The sequence below is a fragment of the Amyelois transitella genome, chromosome 19 (genome assembly GCF_032362555.1).
Source record: "Amyelois transitella isolate CPQ chromosome 19, ilAmyTran1.1, whole genome shotgun sequence".
Classification (NCBI taxonomy): domain Eukaryota; kingdom Metazoa; phylum Arthropoda; class Insecta; order Lepidoptera; family Pyralidae; genus Amyelois; species Amyelois transitella.
The window spans coordinates 7,981,057-8,005,170 of record NC_083522.1 but is presented as its reverse complement, the minus strand read 5'-3'; the positions used below and the strand labels follow the sequence as shown (position 1 = coordinate 8,005,170).

The 24,114-nt window shown below is 34.5% G+C and overlaps 1 protein-coding gene across 2 annotated transcripts; it reads left to right on the top strand.

Annotated features, from left to right (window-relative positions):
• Positions 1-307: 307 nt before the first annotated feature.
• On the top strand, positions 308-23,411 carry LOC106132673 (protein fem-1 homolog B). 2 transcript variants are annotated; one of them, XM_013332151.2, is made up of 15 exons: positions 308-669; positions 2,802-2,955; positions 6,653-6,897; positions 9,888-10,035; positions 10,424-10,578; positions 10,962-11,087; positions 11,980-12,177; positions 12,777-12,860; positions 13,319-13,414; positions 15,927-16,037; positions 16,460-16,593; positions 17,225-17,346; positions 17,919-18,038; positions 18,895-18,995; positions 19,536-23,411. In XM_013332151.2, the coding sequence occupies exons 1-15, from the start codon at positions 529-531 to the stop codon at positions 19,590-19,592; spliced, it is 1,992 nt and encodes a 663-aa protein (XP_013187605.1). In that variant the 5' UTR covers positions 308-528; the 3' UTR covers positions 19,593-23,411. The 2 variants fall into 2 exon arrangements, with proteins under 2 accessions (XP_013187605.1, XP_013187606.1); XM_013332152.2 differs by having other exon boundaries at positions 310-669; positions 15,954-16,037.
• The last annotated feature ends 703 nt before the right edge of the window (positions 23,412-24,114 follow it).

The window sequence follows — 24,114 nt, the reverse complement described above, 5'->3', positions numbered from 1 at the left end:
AGTTTTTATTTATTTAAATCTTACAAACGAACGGTTTTCATAGTAAAAAATTTTCATGCTTTCACAGGCCGCACACAGTAAGAACGCTGCGAGCCTATCAGTGCATAGGAACTAGTCCAATATTATGACGTGAAACGGGACAGCGATAGTTTATCGGGGGTGGACAGTGTTTTTTTTAATTAAGCGCTAGCATGTTGCCTTTCTTTCTTTATATACGGCCATAGAGAAGAGTTGAATGGGAACAACACTTTCCACTTAGTCGACATTATGTTGTTATAAAATTTTGGGATAGTTTTCTTCACTATTCTTTTGTAAAAAAAATTGGCTCAGCAGTCAGCAGTAGACATTAAATATTATTATCTGTGGTCAGCAGGGAGACAGATGTTTTTTATTTTAGTTTTTACGAATTTTCTTGTAAGTAGTGTTGTGTGTCTAAATTTTCACTGAAAAGTCGTCAAGTAAATAAAGTGAAACGTGGTAGTGGTGGACAAAAGAGTGATTTTAATTTTAATTACAAACATTTTGATAATGGAATATAAACTATCAGATGATTTGAACACCACCCTGAGAGAAAGGGTGTTTTTTGCAGCAAGGGATGGAATGTCTCTAACCCTTTATGCTTTATTATACGAGAAAAATACAGACGAAATAGATGATTTACTGAATAATGTAAGTATTACACACAGCACAGGGCTCAGCTTCAGACTTCATTTCATTTGCCTAATGTCATCATGTTTAATTTTTTTGATCCATACTATCTATTTTTATCGTACAAATCAGACTGCGTTACCTTTTGCGCGCTGGATAGAAACCGTGATTTACGAATTATTTTTCCTGCGTAGTCAAATTAAGAATTTGCGTCGTATCATAATTTGACTGTCGAATTATCTTGGTAGCAAGACCTTCATAGGAAATTCACTAATAAAATACAGTTACTTTTCCAAAGCACTCGGTTTTCTTGTTTCTTTGTACCAATTTATTATCTAATTGTATTGTTGACCTAACATGTATAGTTTCTTATTTTAATATTTACTAAAATTACTGTAAAAGACAAGTATAGTCTGGCAATATAGTAGACAACATTAGTACTACAATACAAAGTATTTTAATAAAAAAATCTTTTTTATTTTTTTTGCTTTGAGATCATTTGTTTCATTCATATATTACATTAAAATATTACATAATTGTATACAAATAACTGATAAACTAACATTTTAGATTTATTTTTCAATGATTGAATCAAAAATTATTGTAAATAAAAGTTGATTGACTTATTAATTGATGGATAACCTTTAAAACTGTAGTCTTTAGATGCACAAAATGTTGGTAATTTCAAGAAGTTCATTGTTTTTAAAATTAGGCAAATTAATTCTAATATTGTTGTGCAAATGCAGGTAAATGACATGTCATTGAACTTCAAACACTCACACACATACACTTCACAAACAGATCTGAAGGTTGGCATTGGCAGAGATAAATTTATGTTATCTTTAAAATGTCATATGTTTATGATAGTGAACTTTGGTTTGATGGATTATTTGTTTATGTACTAGCTTTTCTTCTGGGCTTTGCTCCTGAGGGAATTTCCAGAAAAAAAGTAGTCTATGTCATTATTTAAGGTCTATTCTGTCTGTGTGCCAATTTTTTATATAAACTAGTACTGTAGATTTTATTTTAACACAAATCTTTTTGCTTTATTATTACAGTGGATAACAGTTCTACAAATTCTTCAACCCATTATTAATAAAAGTAACTTGTAAAATTGTATTTTTTTTATTTAAGTTTTTTACATTGCTACTGATTTTGATTATATTTAAAATGAGTACTTATTAAATAGTACTCGTGACTGATTGATTATGTAAAAGTAATTTTCAGGTATTCAGTACCTAAAGAAACAATATTTTTGTACTCTAAACATAAACAATCTTTATTCATCCTATTATATAAAAAATATATTTCCAAAATAAATTATAGCTAATAGCAAAATTAGTTAATCACAATACATGTCAATTTGTTTTGGTTTTTCTTCTCTTGGCTATAAATTAGTTTTAAAATGAAGTATTTTATATTTTTGATATTGCGCAGTATTGAAATTTGTAAATTTAAAAACCACTCACACCTACAAATTTCAATAATATAAGATTATATATTAGGCAATAATTAATAACAATATGTACAACAATATTTTATAAAGCTACGTTTCCTGTGATTGTAAAAGGCAGAGGAACCTTTAATTGGCTTTTCCTGTGAATTTTCAAAGGGCGTCGAAAAATACTAGGCAAAGGCACCTTTATTAAATTCGGGGCGTCCTGGCGAAAGGTCAAGATTACCCTAAACTGACTGAGAGAATGATGATTGAGATGAAGCGAAAGAAGTACTTTGCATTCTTAGCGGATGCCCTCTAGTCTAGTCTAAAAAAATATACCTTTCTGCCAAATTTCATCTTTACCATCCAAATAGTTTATGAGATATTGTAATGAGCAAGTATGGGTAGTAAGTATTTTTCGCTCCATCTCTTTTCCATGGATGTCGAAAAGGCGACTAAAGGATAGGCTTGTAAACTTGGGATTCTTCATTTAGGCGATGTGCTATGAAGCTGTCACTATTTGAATCTCAATTCTATTATTAAGCCAAACAGCTGAACATGGCTTGTCAGTCTGTTGATGACTGTTGGCTTTGTCTATCCCTCAAGAGATATATATGTATGTAGCATTTTTTACCACTGAATTAGTTTTTCGTTTGCATTTGTGATAAGTATACTACATCATTTTCTTTTCCATAAACTTAGTTTTTCTCTTCAGGATGTATGCAGCGATGGAGTAAAATGTACACCGTTAATAGCAGCCGCACGCCATGGCAGAGAGGGTGCTGTCAGGATACTGCTGGAGAAGTTCCGACCACCAGTCCGATTGGAGACGGAAGGCACTGTCAAGTTTGATGAATATGTAATTGAAGGTATGTATTTTTTTTAATCTGTTGCCTCATGAAATAATCGTCTTGCCGTGTGGTTCCCAGCACTAATAGAAAAGAGGGGAGGTTTATTTCTGTTGACTGTACAGTATCAAACCTGTGGTTTTGCTAACAATCAATTTCTCTGATAATAATGTAGTTAGTGCACACAAAGAGTAAAAATATTATTGTTTGTTGTTTAAATTCATTCCTTCATAATCATTTTATTCAACACTGTCTCTAGTCTCGGCTGAAGATATTGTTTTCTCTCTCTGTTTCTCATTCTCTCCTTGTCATATTTGCGTATTTACCAATTCCCACAGGTCTGTATTTCAAGGGCGTTACAGCCGCAGCTCTCAATAAAATGTCAAAAATAAATTTATCCTTAAAAAAACTCCTACACGTTCATTGTCAAGTTCATATTCATGTAACAAGGAGTAGCCTGAAACACGCGAACAAAACAAAGACTTGTTCCACATTTTTCCGAGTAGCGAGCATTGACTTTCCTTTTTTTTTTAATGGCCGCTACTCCGAACGCGTTTTGATTTAAATTTAGAATACCAGCGTTTACATACAAAGGAACTGAATTTGAACGTCTATATTTCGCCGTGTTGGCATGTTGCCATAATCTTTGTTCACATTATATGATTTAAGCTAATTAATATGGCATGGATTCGCTTGACCGTTTGTCATGCTGATTTCGCGGATACATCTGCGACATACTGTGGCAACATGCATGTACAAAATGCAGTGTATTTTGGTATAATATTGTACTTTTCCGATAAGATAAATAAAGTAATAAATGTAGTTTCTTAGATTTACGCACTTATGTTCTATATTCCATGAGGGACAAGAAAATTCATATTGTGTGACGGCTGTATGCTGCTGAAACACGTGCGGTTGCTTTGGATTGTGCAATCTGTATCGCATGGTCAACCATGTGCTGTTATTGCTGGCAATATAAAATCGGTCCATCATTATCTTCCTATGGATCTTCTAAACACTTATCACTCTCATATTAAGAATTTAAAATCCTGAATTTCCGACATGCGAAGTCCTAGGCATGTATCTGACAAAAAAAAAATTGACGGACTATAAGAAAACTGAAATTTGTTACCCGTAAAAGCTACGTCACGTAAAAAGGATGAATGAGTGTAGTTTGACTAAGCAAATACAAGAAGAGTGAATAAAAATACTAGGCAAAGGTACCTTGATTAAACTCGGTGCGTCCTGGCAAAAGGTCTGGTCAATATTACCCTAAATTGACTGAGAGAACGATGATTGAGATGAAGCGAAAGAAGTAAGCAAAGATCGTGGCTAGTGGAAACATGTAGTCTCTGCCCACCACACCGGCAGAGGCAGGATTTTATGTATGTTTGTGATACGTAAGCGTCTTAGAAATTATCTGAATCACGTTCACAATGATCTTGATCCATTTCTTCTATATCATCCACACGTGAATCATGACCGGAAATGTTGTGATGCTCGAATCTTCTTGTTATGATAGGTCATTCAGTGCGTTTGGAAATTAAAACAAACAGTGGGAGAATTTGGAAAGTTTTGCCGTAAACAGTGGCGCAATTGGATTACTTTGTTATCGAGTTGTTAGTGTAAGGATTCCTGTACACTATGGTGTTGGAGTTCGTAACTTGGCAACTTATCCAGCATTTGCGGTTAGAGACAAAAGAGGGCAGCTTCTTGTTGGGTCTTAGATAAAAGTAGTGCTATATTGTACTTTTAAATAGAAACAGGAATTGTGTGCTTCTGCGCAGTTGTGAAGCTATCAAATTAATCAAAGCGTTGGGAAACGTAATGAAAACAACGTGTCACAGACAGACTTCGCCGTACTTATCTAAATAAGTTCCATTCGGAACGCCTCGTTTGCGTGAACTGACTAAATACCTTATTGTGACCCTCCCTCATGTGGTGAACGAATGCCCACTTCGCTGTTTTCTTGTTTTTACACACATACATACACATGGTCACGTCCACATCCCTTGCGGGGTAGGCAGAGCCAACAGTCCTGAAAAGACCGAATGGCCACGCTCAGCTATTTGGCTCAATGGTAGAATTGTGATTCAAACAGTGACAGGTTGCTAGCTCATCGCCTAAAAATAAGAATCCCAAGTTTGTAAGCCTATCCCTTAGTCGCCTTTTACGACATCCATGGAAAAGAGATGGAGTGGTCCTATTCTTTTTTTGTTTTGGTGCCGGGAACCACACGATTTTTGTTTTTATGATGCGAGTATACTAACGGCTGCATCGTAATGAATTGCCTGCGATCCCATGATGCCCTCAAAAATGCAAGAAGGGCGCACGGGGGGGTTTTAGTGGGTAGGCTGACACTAGGTGTTAGGCGTCCCACACTCCCCGGTGAAGAACCGGGGGGTTGTTCGTAAAAAGGATTGTCTTACCCATCGCGATAACAATAAAACACGCATGGACTTGAAATTGGATTTGACAAAGAATTCTTCTCATTTAAGGGAAGCATTCGTCCATACATTAAAAATCACTAAGCTGTCCGACTACAGTGTAGTCCGTTTAGTACGACTTCGCATACAGCAACCAACCGTTTTTAGCGACGCAAGTTTAGGCATTTGTTTGGTTCTAGTATAACTTGAATGAAAAGACATTCGTTTATTGCAACTTCGCTTACAACGACCAACCGCTTTTAACGACCGAATTTCACACATGATTGTCCGGTTACAACGATGAGCGTTGCCGTGTTTACAAATATGCAATTCCTAGAAAGAATAATATAAATAAATAGCTATCTCAGCTATCGCCCCGCGCGACACCTCTGATTGGAAATTGACTGTTTACATATTTTACGGCAGTACAAATTTGCGGGTAATGAGTGACGCGCACTAAATGGCTTCCGCTAAACGAAAAAGTTTCTCCATTGAAGAAAAAAGTGTTATAATACAACGGTTAGAAGCTGGCGATATGTTTCGTTTATATAATGCAGTTCGTACTTCCTACTATACTAATAAAACCAGAAAACAAACAAAAAATACAGACTTCTTGCACTAATGTTAAGTTGTTAGAATAGATTTATACTTACTTATAAGAAAGCAGTACATTACAATACATGTAGGTATATTACACATCCTTACATAATTTGAAGATTTAATTAATAAATACATATTTTGATTAAAATTAGTTTTGTTATTTGCTCGTCACCTAAAGGGCATATATCTGTAATATTTGATAAATAAAAAACATATTTTTTTTTTTCTGTTCCTTTAATACGACTTCCGGTTAGTACGACGTTATGTCACCGGTCCCTTGGCCGTCGTTATAACAGGATTCTACTGTACATCTTTTCACTCGCCACGACCACGATCCCTTGCATATTTCTTTCTAAGCACAACATCCATCTCTATTACCTTTCCTCATCTACCTAATTTTTTAAAATACATACATACATAAAATCACGCCTCTTTCCCGGAGGGGTGGGCAGAGACTACCTCTTTCCACTTGCCACGATCTCTGCATACCTCCTTCGCTTCATCCACATTCATAACTCTCTTCATACAAGCTCGGCGGTTTCGGGTACTTTTGACCTGACCCTTTACCAGGACGTCCTTAATTTGATCAAGATACGTTCGTCTAGGTCTTCCCACTCCGACCTTTCCCTCCACACTCTCCTTGTATATCTGCTTAGTTAGCTTTTTTTTTAATTACCTTATTTAATTTCCAGGCGCAACAGCCCTATGGTGCGCCGCTGGCGCCGGCCATCTTGGCATCGTCAAGCGTCTAGTCCGCGGTGGGGCTAACGTTAACCACGCTACCAAAACTTTAAGTACCCCCCTTAGAGCCGCCTGCTTCGATGGAAGACTGGATATAGTGAAATACCTGGTCAGGCATGGCGCTGATATACACAAGGCGAATAAGTATAACAATACGTGTTTGATGATCGCCGCGTATAAAGGACATTTCGATGTGGTAAGTCTTTTTGGGCCCAAAATTTAGATTAGGGGGAGCTATTATTCTAAAATTAAATCAAATTGAAGATAAAAGACCACAGAATAGCCAACTTTACACCAAGAGTGCCATCAAAAATACGCATTATAATAAACTAGCTGTGCCCGCGACTTCGTCCGCGTGGAATAGTTATTTTGGGCATCATTGAAGCCCTCAAGGATGAATAATTTTCCTCGTTTTTTTTTTCACATTTTTCATTATTTCTTTGCCCCTAATAGTTGCAGCGTGATGTTATTATATCGCGATAAATGGTCTATTCGACACTAAAATAATTTTTCAATTCGAACCATTAGTTCCTGATATTAGCGCGTTCAAACAAACAAACAAACTCTTCAGCTTTATAATATTAGTTTAGATGTTGAACAAATATGAATTTTGTTTGCAAAACTATTACAGAGAATACTGACTGACCGATTGACTAACCAACGCACAATCCAAACAACTTGGTTGACTTGAAATTCGACATGTAGTTTCCTTATGTGGTCCAGGGTGCACTAAGAGAGAATTTTATGAAATTCCCACGGAAACGGAAATTAATGGGAGTATTCGTTATACGCGAGTGGAGCTGCGGTAGTAAGAAGATAAAACTAAACAAAACATATCCGTTATCATACATATGGTCACGTCTATATCCCTTGCGGGGTAGACAGAGCCAACAGTCTTGAAAGACTAAATGGCCACGTTCAGCTATTTGGTTTAATGACAGAATTGAGATTTAACTAGTGACAGGTTGCTGGCCCATCGCCTAAAAAAGAATCCCAAGTTTGTAAGCCTATCCCTTAGTCGCCTTTTACGACATCCATGGGAAACAGATGGAGTGGTCCTATTCTTTTTTGTATTGGTGCCGGGAACCACACCGCATACCCGTTATCCCACGTAATATAATCCTATGATGTAATACTTATCCTTATTACAATAGAAATATATTTATCATACTACATATTATCAGCAGATAACGTGATAAAAATGGAAATGCATACCTACGTAATGCTGTACAGTTGGGGAGCAATATGTTTGCAATATTATGTGACTGTACAAAATTTTCATGCTGTGAACATCATTGAGAACACACACATAGTATAAAGCAAAGTAGCTTCTCGCATCGCATCGCATCCTATGTCTGTATGTATGCTTAGATCTTTAAAATTACACAACATATTTTGATGCAGTTTTTTAATATATAGACAATAAAAAAAAGAGTGATTCAAGAGGAATGTTGCCCGTGCGAACCCGGGCCAAGTCGCTAGTAAATCAATATAATAAAGATCGTTACGTGCGCGTTTAATACCTGCATTATTTATAAATAAAATAAATCAATTTTATAGAATTTTTTTGTATTATTGTAAGAGTTTGTTTGTTTCTTTCGTTCTATATCTTTTAAATATGTATACATATGTTTACTAAAACAATTTTATTTTCGTTGAATTTCGCATATTTAGCAGGGATTAAGTTCTCTTTTACGTTGAAAAAAAATCAGTACCCAATGAATATTATAAATGACGTCACTAACTAACTAAACGTGAGCGAAACAGCGGAGAAGAGCTAATATACATATATTTTACAACGTTATTAAAAATAAATAAACTTCATTATGTGTATTCACATGATAAAGCCATACACTACCATTAACTTATTGATAAGAGGCGTAACATAATTAAGTAGGCAACTGTTATCATGGAGTAGTTGTTATCAAATACTACTTGACGTTTGCTACTATACTACATTATTGACTGGCTGAGTTATGTAGCTTTTCAAGTGATAAATGATACTAATACATGTTTCCATACAAACATTCATTTGAGGGGTAGAAAGAGCGCCAACTGTCTAGAAAAGACTGAAAGTTAGCGATTAGCCGTATAGCTTGGAATTGAGATTTAAATAATAACAGGTTGCTATTCCATCGCCTAAAAGAAGAATCCCAAGTTTATTACAATAGATTAATTTTCAAAAATGGATACAATGTATCACTTATTGACGTCACAACACTTAAATCTAATTATATCTACTACCGCTTCCAAAGCACATGTGTAGAATAAGCGGCGGAACAAACTACACTGTAGCATGTTCACCGGACCTCAATTTACAAATGTAGATCTCTTAAGTCTAAATCGTCGACGAATGCACATTGTCTTCATTAAAAATAAAATATGGTATCCAATTTTGAAAAAAAATCTTTTCTATTTTATGGATATCGTGTAAACATACATTGGAAAGGATAAAATTTGCGAAGCCCAATTTTTCGATACTGATATAGCATTATCAGAGGTGTCATTTTTTTTATAAGGCGATGCGCAAAAGCCGGCCTTATCACATTATGTTATTACGTCCAGGGTAACTTGAATTTATGTTTATTCCATAGACACATTCATCTATTGCCAATTTCCGTGCTGGTTGGTGCCTGCTGCATAAATATATATATATATATAGTTTTGCTAGTTAGTAAGATATACCCACCCTTCGCACCTTGGGATTCGCTAAATCTTTTATCATGCGAACCGCTTTGATTGGTTTGATTGGAATTCCCTCCCCGATACATATAACTTGGTGATTTTCAAAACAAAAGGGAATAGACATTATTTGTGAATGCGTGCTGGTGCACAAATAATGCCTAGGGACCTTGCTTACTTTGACCTGAGGTCAAACGCACTTAAATCTTTGAAAAAAAAACCTCGTGCAGATTATCCAAGCCAGTCACGGCTTTTTAAACTTAGATTTTTTCTTTTAAGCGATTGGCTAGCAACCTTTCTCTATATGAATCGCAATTCCATCATCATAATGTAGCCTTTCAGTCTTTTAGAGTTTATTAGAGACTGTTGGCTCCCCGTAAGGGATAAAGACGTGATTATACATATGTATGTATCATTCCTTAATAAGGTGATGCGCAGAAGGCGGTCTTATCGCATTATGCAACATTATCCAGGTAAACTTAAATGTATGTTTGTTTATTTCAGGTGCAGTTTCTATTAGACAGCGGCGCGAGAGTGGACGAAAGGGCCCTATGTGGTGCTACGGCGTTACATTTCGCAGCGGAGTGTGGACATGCTGAAGTAGTTTTGGCACTAATAGATCACAACGCTAAAATACTCACAAATGAGAATGGTAGGTTTTTTTTTAAATATTTTTTGTGACTCAGGCTGAGTGAGTAATGATTAGGTATAATAAATCTATGAGCGGTTTTTTTTTTAGTTTTTTTTTCTTTCGTTAGTGGATTTAGAACGGTTTGTTACAAGGTCGATAACAACTGAATTTGCGACGTTGTAAATTTTAAATTCATTAGTAGCTAGTTTGTTTAAAATCAGCTAGGATATTTTTGTATTGGTTTATTTTCATATAAAAATGTTAGGAGCTGTGCCCATAGACAGACTAGCATACCATTGTATAAGAAAACCTTTTAAATCATCATAAATGATAAAGATTGACCAATCATTTCTATTTTCAGCTATGATGCCAGTTTGAACCAATTTAACCAAATAATATTTTTTTGCAGGTATGACCCCACTACAATGTGCGGCGGAACGCGCACGCGCATCAGTTGTAGAGATCCTGGCGGCGCGGCCGGAAGTGACTCGCGCGCAGGCTATAGAGGCGTTTGAGCTTTTGGGAGCTTCGTTTGCTAATGACAAGGAGTATTATTGTTTAAGAGTAAGTGCATATGGTTTCATTTTTTATTTAAAAAGTCAAATTGAGGACGTGAAGACATCAAAGAGTACCCTGAAACAATGAGCTTCCACGAATGGGATGAAAAATGTGGATAAAGCGAAAAAAGTATGCAGCGATCGTGGTTAGTGGAAAGATGTATTCTAGGAACGAAGTGTGATTTTTATTGATCCATGAACTTTTGAGATATTTTGCGGATCGACAGGTAGATGAATATACCTAATAAAGACTTTAAAACAATAAGAGGTTCTTGTTAAGTACCCCTTTAATAGCAGATTAGCCTTAAAGGTAACTTAATTTTTTGACAGAATAACGTTCATTTTCTTTTTGAGCATTTTAATTCGATGATAATTTTCTCTTTTTTAAAGATGGCGTACCAATACCTGCACAGAGCAATGGCGATGCGCTACGACACGAGATACGGACTGATGTTGAAGAAGCCGGCTGAGCCTATACCCGCTTATGACAATTGGAAGGAAAGCACTACCATAGAGGTACGTTCAATCCAGGTTTTTTTTTTTAAATATGGAATGACTAGCTGACTTCCGATACAAGTACCCTATGTCCTTCTCTGTACTGCACACTGTATGTAATGTATGTAGAATACTAAAACATAAACATACTTTCACATTTACAATATCATTATGGATTTTCACCATCAGAGTGTGTTTCTATTTGTAATCTTAGCTGTATTGCTTTAGAACCATCTGTTCACTACCTACCCTAGCTTCTTTACACGTCCTGTTATCTGAATGAGTAGTTTCTCAGTAGTTTCTCACCATGTATTCTCTCACTTACCGTGGCTCCATGCTGACCTGTGCTCTGTGAAACTGTAAAAAATCGAATTAAATTAAATTGTATGATGAATAGGAATAATTACTTATTTTTGTTTTGTTTTTCATTTATTTAGTTTCACAACAATTAAAACATTCGTGAAATTATTGCATCAATAAACAAAAAGCTGTCGGAGATAAAACGAAGTACATAACATATTGTTGAGGAGAGTCCACAACGCCTCTTACAAAACGCTACATTAATGTGACGTCACACCTGAGTTTCTCGTTCGCATCATGAACCTTATTTGTTTGGCAGCTACCTTAATTATTACATTTACGCATATGATTTCTTAATAAAAGTTCCATATTTTTTATTCACTGATGGCGTAGATATTTTAAAAAAATATTGAATTTCTAAAATCGACTTCTCATCGTAAATTGAATGAATATAAAACATTTATGGCGTCAAAATTAAACTTAAAAATTCACGTAAGTGTAATTAAATGTATTCTATCATTATTAATAACAAATTTATATTGTTCTGAAACCTTGTCATCATCCCTATTATTAGACAATTTCGATTTTCAAAATTATTTGTTTACATAATCAGGAAGTAGAGCGGCTCCACGGCAACGCGCACGCGCTCCACATGGAGGGGCTGACGGTCCGCGAGCGGGTGCTGGGCCGCGCGTGCCCCGACCTGCCGCACCCGGTGGTGTTCCGCGGCGCCGTGTTCGCGGACGAGGCGCGCTTCGACCGCTGCCTTGCTCTGTGGCGGCACGCGCTCGCCCTCAGGCAGAGCAACGAGGTTGGTGACGCGTTCTTAGTTTGAATTTTCGATTCGTGTTACAGGGGATTCTTTCTTTTTTTTTTTTTTGAATAGCCTATTTTGTTCGAAATGGCAAGCAGAGAAAAAAATAAATAAAAATAAAACGTGTTCTATATTTAAATATAGTGATGAATTGTAAAATTTGCGCGCGTTTTCTTGCAAGCGTCGCAACTATGGGTCCAAGACTATTGTTATCGTGTGATTATGCTTATTACAAAATATCTGCCACCTGCACACTCTATGTAAGTGTCTTGTTGTAAGAGAAAGTGTCTAATATCGTAGTGTCTGCGATAGATATACTAAAGTAAAAATAGACAGAATGCCAATAGACTTCCTCGGGAAGGCCTGACTGTTCGGGAGCGAGTGTTGGGTCGCGCGTGTTCCGAAATCCGGACCTCTCTCGGTGGTGTACCGGTGTATTATATCGGATACATTCCACTTATTTGAATTGAATTTTAACCAGAATTGTAGCGTAACTTGTGTGTAAATGAGAGAAAATTGAGGTGCATTATATATTTATATAAAAATGAATTGTCATTAGGAACTTTATTTTTATGAAGTCTTCTCGTTATATCCAGGTGTCGGTTGTGAAAGATCTGCTCAGATTCGCTCAAGTGTTTTCACAAATGATACACATCGGTATTGAACTGCCACTTGTACAGGTAAATATTTTTAAGATTTTAATACATACATACATATAATCACGTCTATATCCCTTGCGGGGTAGACAGAGCCAACAGTCCCGCAAAGACTGATAGGCCACGTTCAGTTATTTAAATCCTAATCTATTTGTGTAATTTCCTTCCAAACCTTCTCAGCCGTGGCTTCGAAATCTCATTTTTTTACGTACGTACCTATATCCTCCCATGTTTTAAGAACCAGCAAGACAAATTACAGATTTCTATAAACAGTGGTATCGGATGTGCGTCGATTGATCGGACAATTTCTTTTATAATATACCACATTTTCTTCATAGTTTCGTTTCCACGGGTATTATTGACACAAAGATAAGCACACTCTCAAAATCGGTCGATCAATTTTGAATTTATTCGGTACAAAAATAAATTACCTTATATTATTACTTTAAGAAAGATTTATGACTATTGTTTTTGTTGTAAAGGTATGTTACGTGTTAGAAGCATGCGCAGAAGAGCTGAGAAGAGGCACGAAAAGACTGGAGAAACCACAAGTCAACCACGATCCGGACGCGCTAATAGTATGTACCTTTTGTTTCTTATGCTAACGTTATGCATAATACCATTATCTTTGACGAGGTAAGTTGGAGAGGCGGTACCTACAATTATAAAATGTTTAAACTGTATTATCCCAAAATATCGCCACAGCCTCAAAGTAAGTTGATGAGATGGTTTTTTAACCGACTTTAATAAAGGAGGAGGTTTTCAATTCGTTCGTACTTTTTTGTCTTTGATTTGCGCGTTCTCATTTGTACCCTTTTAAGTTTGATTCAAATTTGTTATAGGCATGGTATTATTTAAAGTTGTTTAAAGTACTAAACTGGTTACAAAACTTGGTGCAAAGCGATCGAAATGACCCAAAGGCCATTAATTATTTGGTATATCTAATTGAGTGAATTTAATGGAGTCTTATGGGTTCATAATAAGTAGAAAAGTTGGGTCAGATTTGGTTGTATGTGTGGCGACATCACTAACGTCACACACAAATTGTCTGAAGAAATTGACGCGTCCGTTAATAGCAGCGAATAATCTAAATCGCGATTACAAAGATTTCACGGATTGGAGCAAAAATACAACCTCTGACTCAACATCGTCTGTCGCGCGGTTCCCCAGGCATTACACTTAGCCTGGCGGAAGATCTTGCCTTTGGTGGCGGTCGAGCCGAATTATTTCTCCCCCTACATATGTAAGTACCGCCTTCACAACCGACCTTGCGTAGCTTTCAAGGTATCACACGTAGATAGATTTCTTCACGTTTTAGATGTTATGTGATTTAATTAGAATAGCGTAATGCGTAAAATGCACACTAAATACTATGCGCCGTAGAAATTTGTCTGTTATGCGTTACTTTACACCGTCACACAGAAATGATGGCGTTTGTGTACTGTAAGTTTTCTGTGACCAAGGAATGATGTAAAGATAGTATATTTTATTATTTTATACTGTTTGCTAAAGGCAATATCCATGAAGGCACACTGTTAGAAATAATTTTTGTTTGTAGACATTGTGGTCTTACTTGTCCTCCTAGATTTATTCCCGGTTGCATTTTCATCACTGTGGAGAGGAGCCCCCGGGGTATGCCTTTGTTATTGACATTGTTGTTTTACTATTTATAAAATAATACAGGTATTTAACGTGCACGTTACGTTCGCTTGTTTTATCTCGGACGGACGTACATCGGTGTAACTTATTAAAGTGGTAGTACGTACAGGGAATTATTTCTTTTTTTGAATAGCCTATTTTTTTTGAAATAGCAAACAAAGAAAAAAAAACATAGAACGTGTTCGATATTTAAAGAGGAAGAAAGTATGCATTGTAAAATTTGCGCGCGTTTTCTTCAAGGGTCTCTAATAACGGTCTAAGGCTATAGATATCGTGTGATTATAAATATCTGCCACCATCGCACTCTATGAAAGTGTCTTATTGTGAGAGAAAGTGTCTTATATCTTAGTTGCTGCGACAGATATTAAGGAGCGAGTGTATTAAACGTGCACGTAACGTACCCTTGTTTAATTTTTTTTTGTGCGATGATAATTGTAACATGATTTGGAACGTCCGAGATAAAATAAAGGTAGGTACGTTACGTGCACGTTTAATACCTGTACGTAGTATTTATAAATAGTATAATGCAATGTGAAAGGTTATTCTTGTTTTAGATTAGGAACAAAGGCATGCAATTAAGTGTTCGATGTGCATTATATTGTTAGTATAAGTATACTTATAGTTATTTAGTGTATTATGGTTAAATGACGAATTAAATTTGCTTTCGGCTGGACTTGTTTTGGACAAAAAAGGGAGAAGCAACAAAAAGTCAATGTGTTTAATTAAATAATTCTCTAAGTAGGTAATGCCGTGTGGTTCTTGGCACCAATGAAAAAAAAAAAGAATAGGACCACTTCGTCTCATGGATGTCGTAAGGCTTATAAACTTGGGATTCTTCTTTTAGGCGATGGGCTAGCAACCTGTTACTTTTTGAATCTCAATCCTATCATCAAGCCAAAAAGCTGAACATGGCCTATCAATCTTTTCAAGGCTCTGTCAACCCCGCAAGGGGTATAGACGTGATAAAGAGTTTCTCTTTCAAATCATGATTCCTTCTAGAGTAAAGAAATGTTGCAAAGTTGACTCCGATATCCGAAACATAGAATTTGAGAACGCAGCCACAAATACGCAGAGTATTTTAAAAAATTTAATTGTTTGATGACAAGACCATGCACTGATTTATATTTTGGGGAATTTTTAACCTGTGGATCGAATTCGAAGGTTTTATTTTACGGTACTGAAAACAATACCCGGTTGATGTGGTCCTAATTATCGACCCGAAGATAAAGCTTCATACCTTAAAGAAAATTCTGCAAAATACTCTTTATATATATTTTATTTAATCGTCTTAATATTCTTAATCTAAAAAATTCAATTTATTAAAAAAAACCAGTCCAAAACACGTCTGCTTATACTAGCGCTTCTCAACACATAAACACTAACATAGATCACCATCCATTGGTACCGTACGCCACAAGTATTGAAGCGAAGACCTTGGTCCGCGGAATGTTGTTGCAGGAGGAATACGAGAGCAATGTGCGGACGGCGCTTTATTTGGTCGCAGTGGCTGCTAGACTATTGGAGAATGACGGGAATAGTGAAGTGAGTTTCATAAAAAATATATATTTTTCTTTTTCTTATCTTAATTTTTTTTTTGGCAATTTTATTGAATATATTATATCTTAAACTTTTCCTAATTAAGAGCCCAGGAACTCACAGATAAATTTTAGTAATGGGTGCATAATTTTGTAAATGAAATATTTGATTGATATTGAAGATATTCCTTAGAAACGAGTACGAGTAGGTACTGTAATCTGACTTTTAAAATATGTAAGGCTCAAAAGTGTGTACTACTACTGGCCGCATGTAATTCTTTGTAACGACTTAGCTCCTGTAACAGAAAGGGACCATCTATTAGTTTGATTGCCTTTAGTAATCTGAGCGTATATTGTTATTTATATGGTGAATATAAAAAAAAGACTTTCGTAAGAACTTTAGGCATCTCAAAAATCATTAATTAACAGGAAACATGCAGATCAGTTCGCCGCGCTGTGTTCAACCTAAGGAACGTGAGATTGCGTTCTGGACAAACTATTTTACATTTGGCAGTCAACAGGCAAACCCCGGTCGATGATTTCCATACGAGCGACGTGTGTCAGTAAGTATCATTAATTAAGTACTTTATATTTATTTACTTGTTGGGGAAACATGCAATTGTAATAGCTCTGCAACAATAAACATATATTGTAATAACAAAATAGTACTTAGAGAACGTTAAATAGACTTTGATAATTAAAGTTTTTATATTAACTAATTGTTGTATTCTATTGCAGTTTAAACATATATAATATTATACAGTTACTGGATTTTACTTATGTTATGGTATATGTTATGGTGAACTTATCCCAAGTGGGATTAATCTCATACGATTTTTTATCATATATATGTTATGTATGATTTATATATATGTTTTAAAAACATTAAGGATGCGTTAAGTGTTATCTTTTTAAACTTATTTATTATGTAATCCTTTTTTCTGAATTATCTCAATTTCTCTCCGAAACAGTGGTCATAGGGTTGAATATCGGCTTCTCAGAAAGGACTTTATCAAATATGAAGAAAACGATGACGTATATTACTTTTAGCGATAGACATTTGGTCAAAATTTTAATAGTGTCTTTACTTTTTTTAATTTTGTCTTCATAATTCGAGTGAATATAAGTACATAAAGCTAACGTAATTTGTCCATTCGTTATTATTTTTTTTTTATATTTTTTTGTTTTATTTAGGTTTCCTTGTATGCGGACGACGCGGCTTTTACTGGAATGCGGGCTGGAAGTGGACGCGTGGGACGAGAAGAGGCGGACGCCGCTCATTGTAGCTCTAGTTTCTTGTTTTCATTATAGTTCTGGTAAGTTTATCCGTGTGGTTTCCGGCACCAACAAAAAAAAAGGATCACTCCATCTCTATCCCGTGGATGTCGTAAAAGACCACTAAGGGCCTATCCCTTAGTGGTCTTTTACGACATCCACGGGATTTCTTCCCTCTTAATCTTAATTCTATTCTGTCTACCCCACAAGGGATATAGACGTGATTATAATATGTTTGTATTTAAGTTTATTCGTAAGTTTATCAGTCGTCCATTTGTTAGTAGGTACGTCGCTCCAAACGTAGCTTTTTAATATTTTTTAGTGCCACCTAGTTAACTAAAATATAGTTACTATTAAAAAGTAATTAGATGGCCTGACATGCATGGTAAAATGCTTGACTCTGTATTACATAACGCACATTCGACACAATTTTTATCAGATTGATTGTTGTTGTTATTTTTATGAATAAAATACGTGAACCTCTAATATCATTGAGGCAGTATCTCTAAACTCAAATCTCGTAACATTTTGGGGCTAACTGAAACTCTGTCGCCGGGAATCACACGGCATATAACTCATTTCAATTTATATTGACAACTTAATCCTTTTGCAGAAGACATGGAACCGTGGAAGGAGTCACTGTGCGGTGTTGTGTGCGAGTTGCTCTCCAACGGCGCACACGCAGACGCCGTGGACGCTGAGGGAGTCACACCGCTCTTGTTCTCTTGTGGAAGTGAGTTATATAAATATATGAACAATGTATTCTCCCGTCCACATTCTATTCTAAGTATAATTTAATATTGTGAAGTTGACGTTGTTGAAGAAAATGCTGCAGTGCAGTTTGTTACCGCTTCTTCTGCACTGACGCCTTGGAAGCGGCAGTAAACTTAGTTTTTAAGTAATTTATTTGACGTCAACCAAGTTGTTAAACCATACGACAATTATTAAGCGATATGATAGTATCCTATAATAATGAATAAAAATTTTGAATTTGAATTTGAATTTGAATATACGGGACAAATTACACTGATTGAGTTAGCCTCGAAGTAAGTTCGAAACTTGTGTTACGAGATACTAACTCAACGATACTATATTTTATAATATAATACTTATATAGATAAACATCCAAGACCCAGGACAATCAGAAAAAAGTTCTTTTCTCATCATGCCCTGGCCGGGACCTCCGGTGTCACAGACAAGCGTACTACCGCTGAGCCACAGAGGCCGTCAAATTATACATTCACAATCATATATTATACTACTTGTACACTCATCTTCATTCCCCTGGCTAACGTTAATGTTAATACACACACGTACATACCATTACCCTGCAACTATATATATTACCTATATCCTTGCGGTGTAGACAGAGCCACTAGTCTTAAAAAGACTGAAAGGCCACGTTCAGTTGTAAGGCTTAATGATGGGATTGAGATTCAAATAGTGACATTTTGTTAGCACATCGCCTAAATGAAGAATCCCAAATTTATTAGCCTAACCGTAAGTCGCCTTTTAAAATAGCTATGGGATAGACAGGGAGACTTAAACAAAATTTTTTTTTTTATTTTTTATTGTAATATTCTTTTTAGCGCCAGCCGAAAGCATCGTGCATTCAGCCTACCGACCACGTCTCACGTGTATAGCGGCCTTGGCATTGGCCAGGCACGGGGCCAAATATCACCCATCACAGGTAAAATATTTTTACTTCCTAATTCTCTTATCACTGGCTCGATTAGTAGCAAAAACCGGGATTTCACTCTTAGAGTATGTGAATAAAACTAATGGTAGGAGGATGAAGGGTGGTTGGGGTAGCATATGTTTTCATTCTTCCTTTATGAATTAAAAATAAAATTTGGTTAACCTCAAGGGGGAATTCCCCTACTTTCCACTGAAAGCTTAAAATTTATAATTATTCATGTTTATTATTGTTATATAGTTACTTTGTATATAGTATATGTTTTATTTTTACCTACGTCCCTGGAAATATAAAGTAAAAGTAAAAAAAAGAAATGTTTTTTTCAACAATTCAATAATAGGTACAAATTATAAAAATATAACATATTGTGTTAACATCTCAGATTGATGAACACTGGAGACAAACAAAGTTTATTGACTTACAAACTACCTTTACTCAGTCTTATTGACAGGTAGACATGGAAATGTCTGTCTTTTTAAAACGCTTCAAATATGATTACTATTTGGCCTATTCTTAAATATTTTCAACTTACAGGTACCTCGGGATCTTCACGCCTTTCTCACAATGCACGGCGTCATTGCAATGCAGTAAACTGACGAAAAACGTCATTTTGTATTAAGACTAATAACTAAGCTGAATTATCATATGAAATAACCGCATACCCAGACAATTGACAATTTTGACACTAATTCATAATAAAAAATAGTAGAATTGAGATCGCGAAAGATCTTTATTATATAAAATGGCAAAGTGCAATAGAAATTTCAAGACATTCAATTTTGAAACGTAATACAACGAAATATGGTTAAATATAGCGTGTAATGTGCCCTGCCTATTTGAAATGATCTCAAAACGATGTTATACCTACAACAAAAATAATTTATAAAATATTTAACTTCATCAAAATATGCTTACAATTTGCTACATGATAAAATAATATATATAGCATATTATAAGGTCCCATCAAATAGAAGATTATGTAGTAACAAAAAAATTTCCGACATTTGTTCAGTAATTTCAGATCTATTAGATGCTATTGAGCTCGAGTATTACGTTAAATCAAAAAAGGCCGAAAAAAAATCAAGAAACGAAAATGAATTGACATTTTTGGAATAACTGGATTAACTTTAAATATTCATAGTAAATAGAGATGTAGATTTGAAATATCACGCAAATTATATAACTTAAATAGATGAAATCAATTAGATATAAAAAATATATAAATTGTAAATAAATTTGTAGTGAAGTAGTTTCTTCATGTTATGAATATTAGTGTCAAATAATTGAAAAGCCCTTGAACACAGGGTATGCATGTGTTCAAATAATGACTATATGTTATGTATAGAAGGCTCAAATTATATTAATATATGGAAAACGAATTGTAGGAGAAGTCTGTTGTGATAATAATATATAGATCTAGTATATTTTTTAATGTAAGGTTAAATAGGAACATTGGATGCGCCTTTGAAGTGGGATATTGAAAATTATTATCAAATATTTGAAAATAATGGATTTCTAAATGCTGCTGACATTTCTGTCTTTATTAACCAGATAGGCTGAAACAGGACGAGTGTAGAGATATTATTCGCTGATTTGTGCAAAACTACACTATCATTATCCAGGAAATTAAGTGACTTGGAATAAAAAATATATAATATAAAAAAAAATTATAAGAGTCAGATTGATCTGTGAATCTCGTATATAATTGATCGCATACAAAAATAAATCGAAATTGAAAAAAAGGTCTTTCTAATTGACCTGACTTCGGTTCTATACGATGGATACATTTTAGTGGCAAACTATCTAAATATTTTGAGAATTAGCCACGAATTAGAACTGATATGAAGAACACACCGAGTAAGACAGTAAGAGGCTTCATGCGGTTTGGTATTGATACCAAAAGTAGATATTTGTGATATCAGTTTCAACAGTACAGGTACTAATATGTACGAGTAGTACTGTTGCCATATTTACGCCACTGGTTCCCAAAAATTATGGTATGTCAAAAATATTACTATCTTAAACCGTGTTTCTCAGATATATAGTAATTAAACGGAAAAGATATGTATAGAAGTATTACAGATCTGTACTAGATAAAAACATCCAGCATTAGCCTTGTAACATAATGATATAGGCGTCCCTGTAGATTTAATGACACTGCTATAGGCACGTTACGCACAATTTTTATAGGAAACGATAAATATTATTGTTTCCTCGAATGGGTTCTAACTAACATAAAAATTAGTTTAGGAAAAATATCTGTGAAATATTGAAATGTTTAAACTTTAAAGTTAAAATATAAATTTTTTAATCTGCGATGTTGCATATCTTTACGCAGTTTTAACAAGATACAAAAAGGAATTACAGGTTACAATTCTTTTTTGCGACATTATATTTATCCAAATCTTTGGCGCTGGCTTAATTGTGTATATTTTTTTACTTAACACTGCCTCTTATTTAAAACTCGCAATCCGTTGGGCCTATATAATTATTCAAATTTATTACCTGGATAACAATATACATTTTTGACTTGGTAGCTGAATTCATAATGGATTATTTGAACTAACAACTTCTTGTAAATTTATATGATTTAGAAGAAAATACTATTTGGATATTATTTCTTGTTGGAGAAAGAAACACTGCGTTTAATAATAATATGGTCATTAAACATTTAAATAAAATTACTAGAAATACCGTTAGAGCAACACTGGCTTTTGCTTATACAATCAGGATAAATTTTACGATAAATGTTTAGTAAAAGAAAAAAAATTAATCATCCTTTTGCATACACTACAAATGTTACAATCAATAAACTTAAATCACAGTAAAGTAAGAACTGTTTACGCCCTAATAAATTTATTAAATCAGATTAGATAGAAAAGTTCTCAAAATCTATTCATAATAGGTTGAATTATTGGACTGAAAATGCTAACATTATAAGGTCATTAAATTTGAAAGCCATATCATTTATATTGTAAATCATTTGCTAGAAACTTAGGGAATTAAAATTCTAGTCAAAGGCTTATTTGTCTATCGATTTGTAAATAATGTTAATTTAAGTTCCTTATTTTAATACTATCAAACTTGGTTATCGTATAGCTATGCTGATATTTTTTCATATACATATAATTGATAGCTATGAGAATAAATATTTTTTATTTGAAAAGGATTTTTATATGTAATCTTAATATCTCTCCTCTCGTCCTTGTGATAACGCATCTGTTTTATTATAATGCTGGTGCCACCCCTAAAATATAAATTTACTCATCTTAATATATTAACAAGTTTTTACGCGGCAATTTACCTTGATTCTCACCATAAAAAAATAAAGAAAAGAGATACTATATTTAAGGCGGTGTAGCTCCAGTATTACTGAAAGCACGCTCATTGGTCAAACAATATGGCAGCGCGATTTTATTTCACCAATGAGCACGCGTTTAACATTTTGTTACATTACATCATTAATAAGCAACTATTATGATTTACTCTTGATTTTTGTAACTTAGTAGTTGCAAGGGCGAGTAGGATGAAGTTATGCTGTCTGTACTTATCCAAAATGTACCTGGTTAACGTACAACCATACAAACAATATTTTAGTCTAATGTTATATTTTTCTACTAAAATTATCTACTTTGTTAATTACTAAATTGTTTTGATTTGATTTACATTTTGTTGTCATATTATTTTTTACGCCTAATCTATGTTTTTTAAAGTTCACCTAGGTGCACTCAAGGTCAATGCAGGTTTCCTTAGTCTACCTAGGTGAACTCGTTGGGTCAGAAAGGAAATGTAGAACTGCCGCTTTCTCTATGATGCCAATATTTTCTCAATAAACAAGTGTGCCAAATTGTAATGCAAATTTTATGTGCCTTTTTTTTAATGATTTTGCTGTGTAAATTATCGGGATCAAGAAAAATAAATACTTATTTTAATGCCTGATTAACCTTGATAATGCAATTTAACGTTCCCTAAAAAGGTTACAGATGAAATTCAATATTTTTTTTTAAATTAGCATTTTAACTCTGCTTCTCTTTTCAGCATTAAATACATAGAATATAATAGTAGTCATACATATAATAATGTAGACATAAAGAGAAAAAATAGAAACAAAAATATTAAGCAATAAGCGTCTAAAATATATATTTTTTTTTGAAAACTAAATTGACCATATATTGAGCTTTTAAAGTTGGTTCGTAAATTGTTCCAAAAGCTTAATTAAAATATGTTCGTGTCCTGATAATAGGTTTCTGTAAAATATTATAAAAACACATACATATTTTCATGAAAGATATCTTTGAAGAAAAATGTGATTTATTATTTTAATCCTGTCATTATGATGTGTAAATAAATAAATATATTAACTATCTGTCCGAATATATTATAGCCATATTTTTTTGTCAAACAATCGACAAATAAAATGTTATACAAATTGATTTTTGTTTTTCAATCTGCTAAAAACCATTTATTTACGTTCTAGTCTTTTCGAAGCTGATGGCTCTATCACGTAGGGCTTCTTTTATTGGGCGATGGACGAGCAACATGTCATTATTTGAACCTCAATTCCATCCATGAGCCATACAGCTGAACTGGGCCCCTTAGCCTTTTTCCACCTGTTGGCTCTGTCTACTCCGTAAGAGATAAAGAAGTGATTATATGTATGTTACGGTTCCAAAAATATTCACCAGTTTGTTGGTACTCACCCACCACTTGTACCACTTCTCAGGTTTTATTCCATTATTATGAAATTATTACAAGTCATATGTAATCTTCGGCATTGTTTCGATCTCCGAATTCGCACGGATGTTCGTTAATTGTTGATTAGCCGTGGTTTACCCTTGAAGTTGTGCCATTATTGTTTCATCATAGAGAATAAATCCGCATAATATCTCATTTGTGGAGACCGCCACCGGTTTGAGGCTTTGGCATACCTGTAAAAATACATACATATAGTCACGTGTTTATCCCTTACGGGGAAGACAGAGCCCACGTTATTGTAAAGAGTGAAAGGCCAAATTGTAAAAAAAATAGGTATATAACCCAATATCGGAATATTATAAGACAAAGAATTTCACCTCCGGAAAAGAGGCGTGATTTTATGTATGTATGTAAGAAT

Excerpts from the sequence above, each read along its gene's own strand:
- LOC106132673 (XM_013332151.2), top strand. The coding sequence starts at position 529 with ATGGAATATAAACTATCAGATGATTTGAACACCACCCTGAGAGAAAGG. Across the intron at positions 10,579-10,961 it reads AGGAGTATTATTGTTTAAGA|ATGGCGTACCAATACCTGCA; the intron begins GTAAGTGCATAT and ends TCTTTTTTAAAG. Across the intron at positions 13,415-15,926 it reads ACGATCCGGACGCGCTAATA|ACCTTGGTCCGCGGAATGTT; the intron begins GTATGTACCTTT and ends ATTGAAGCGAAG.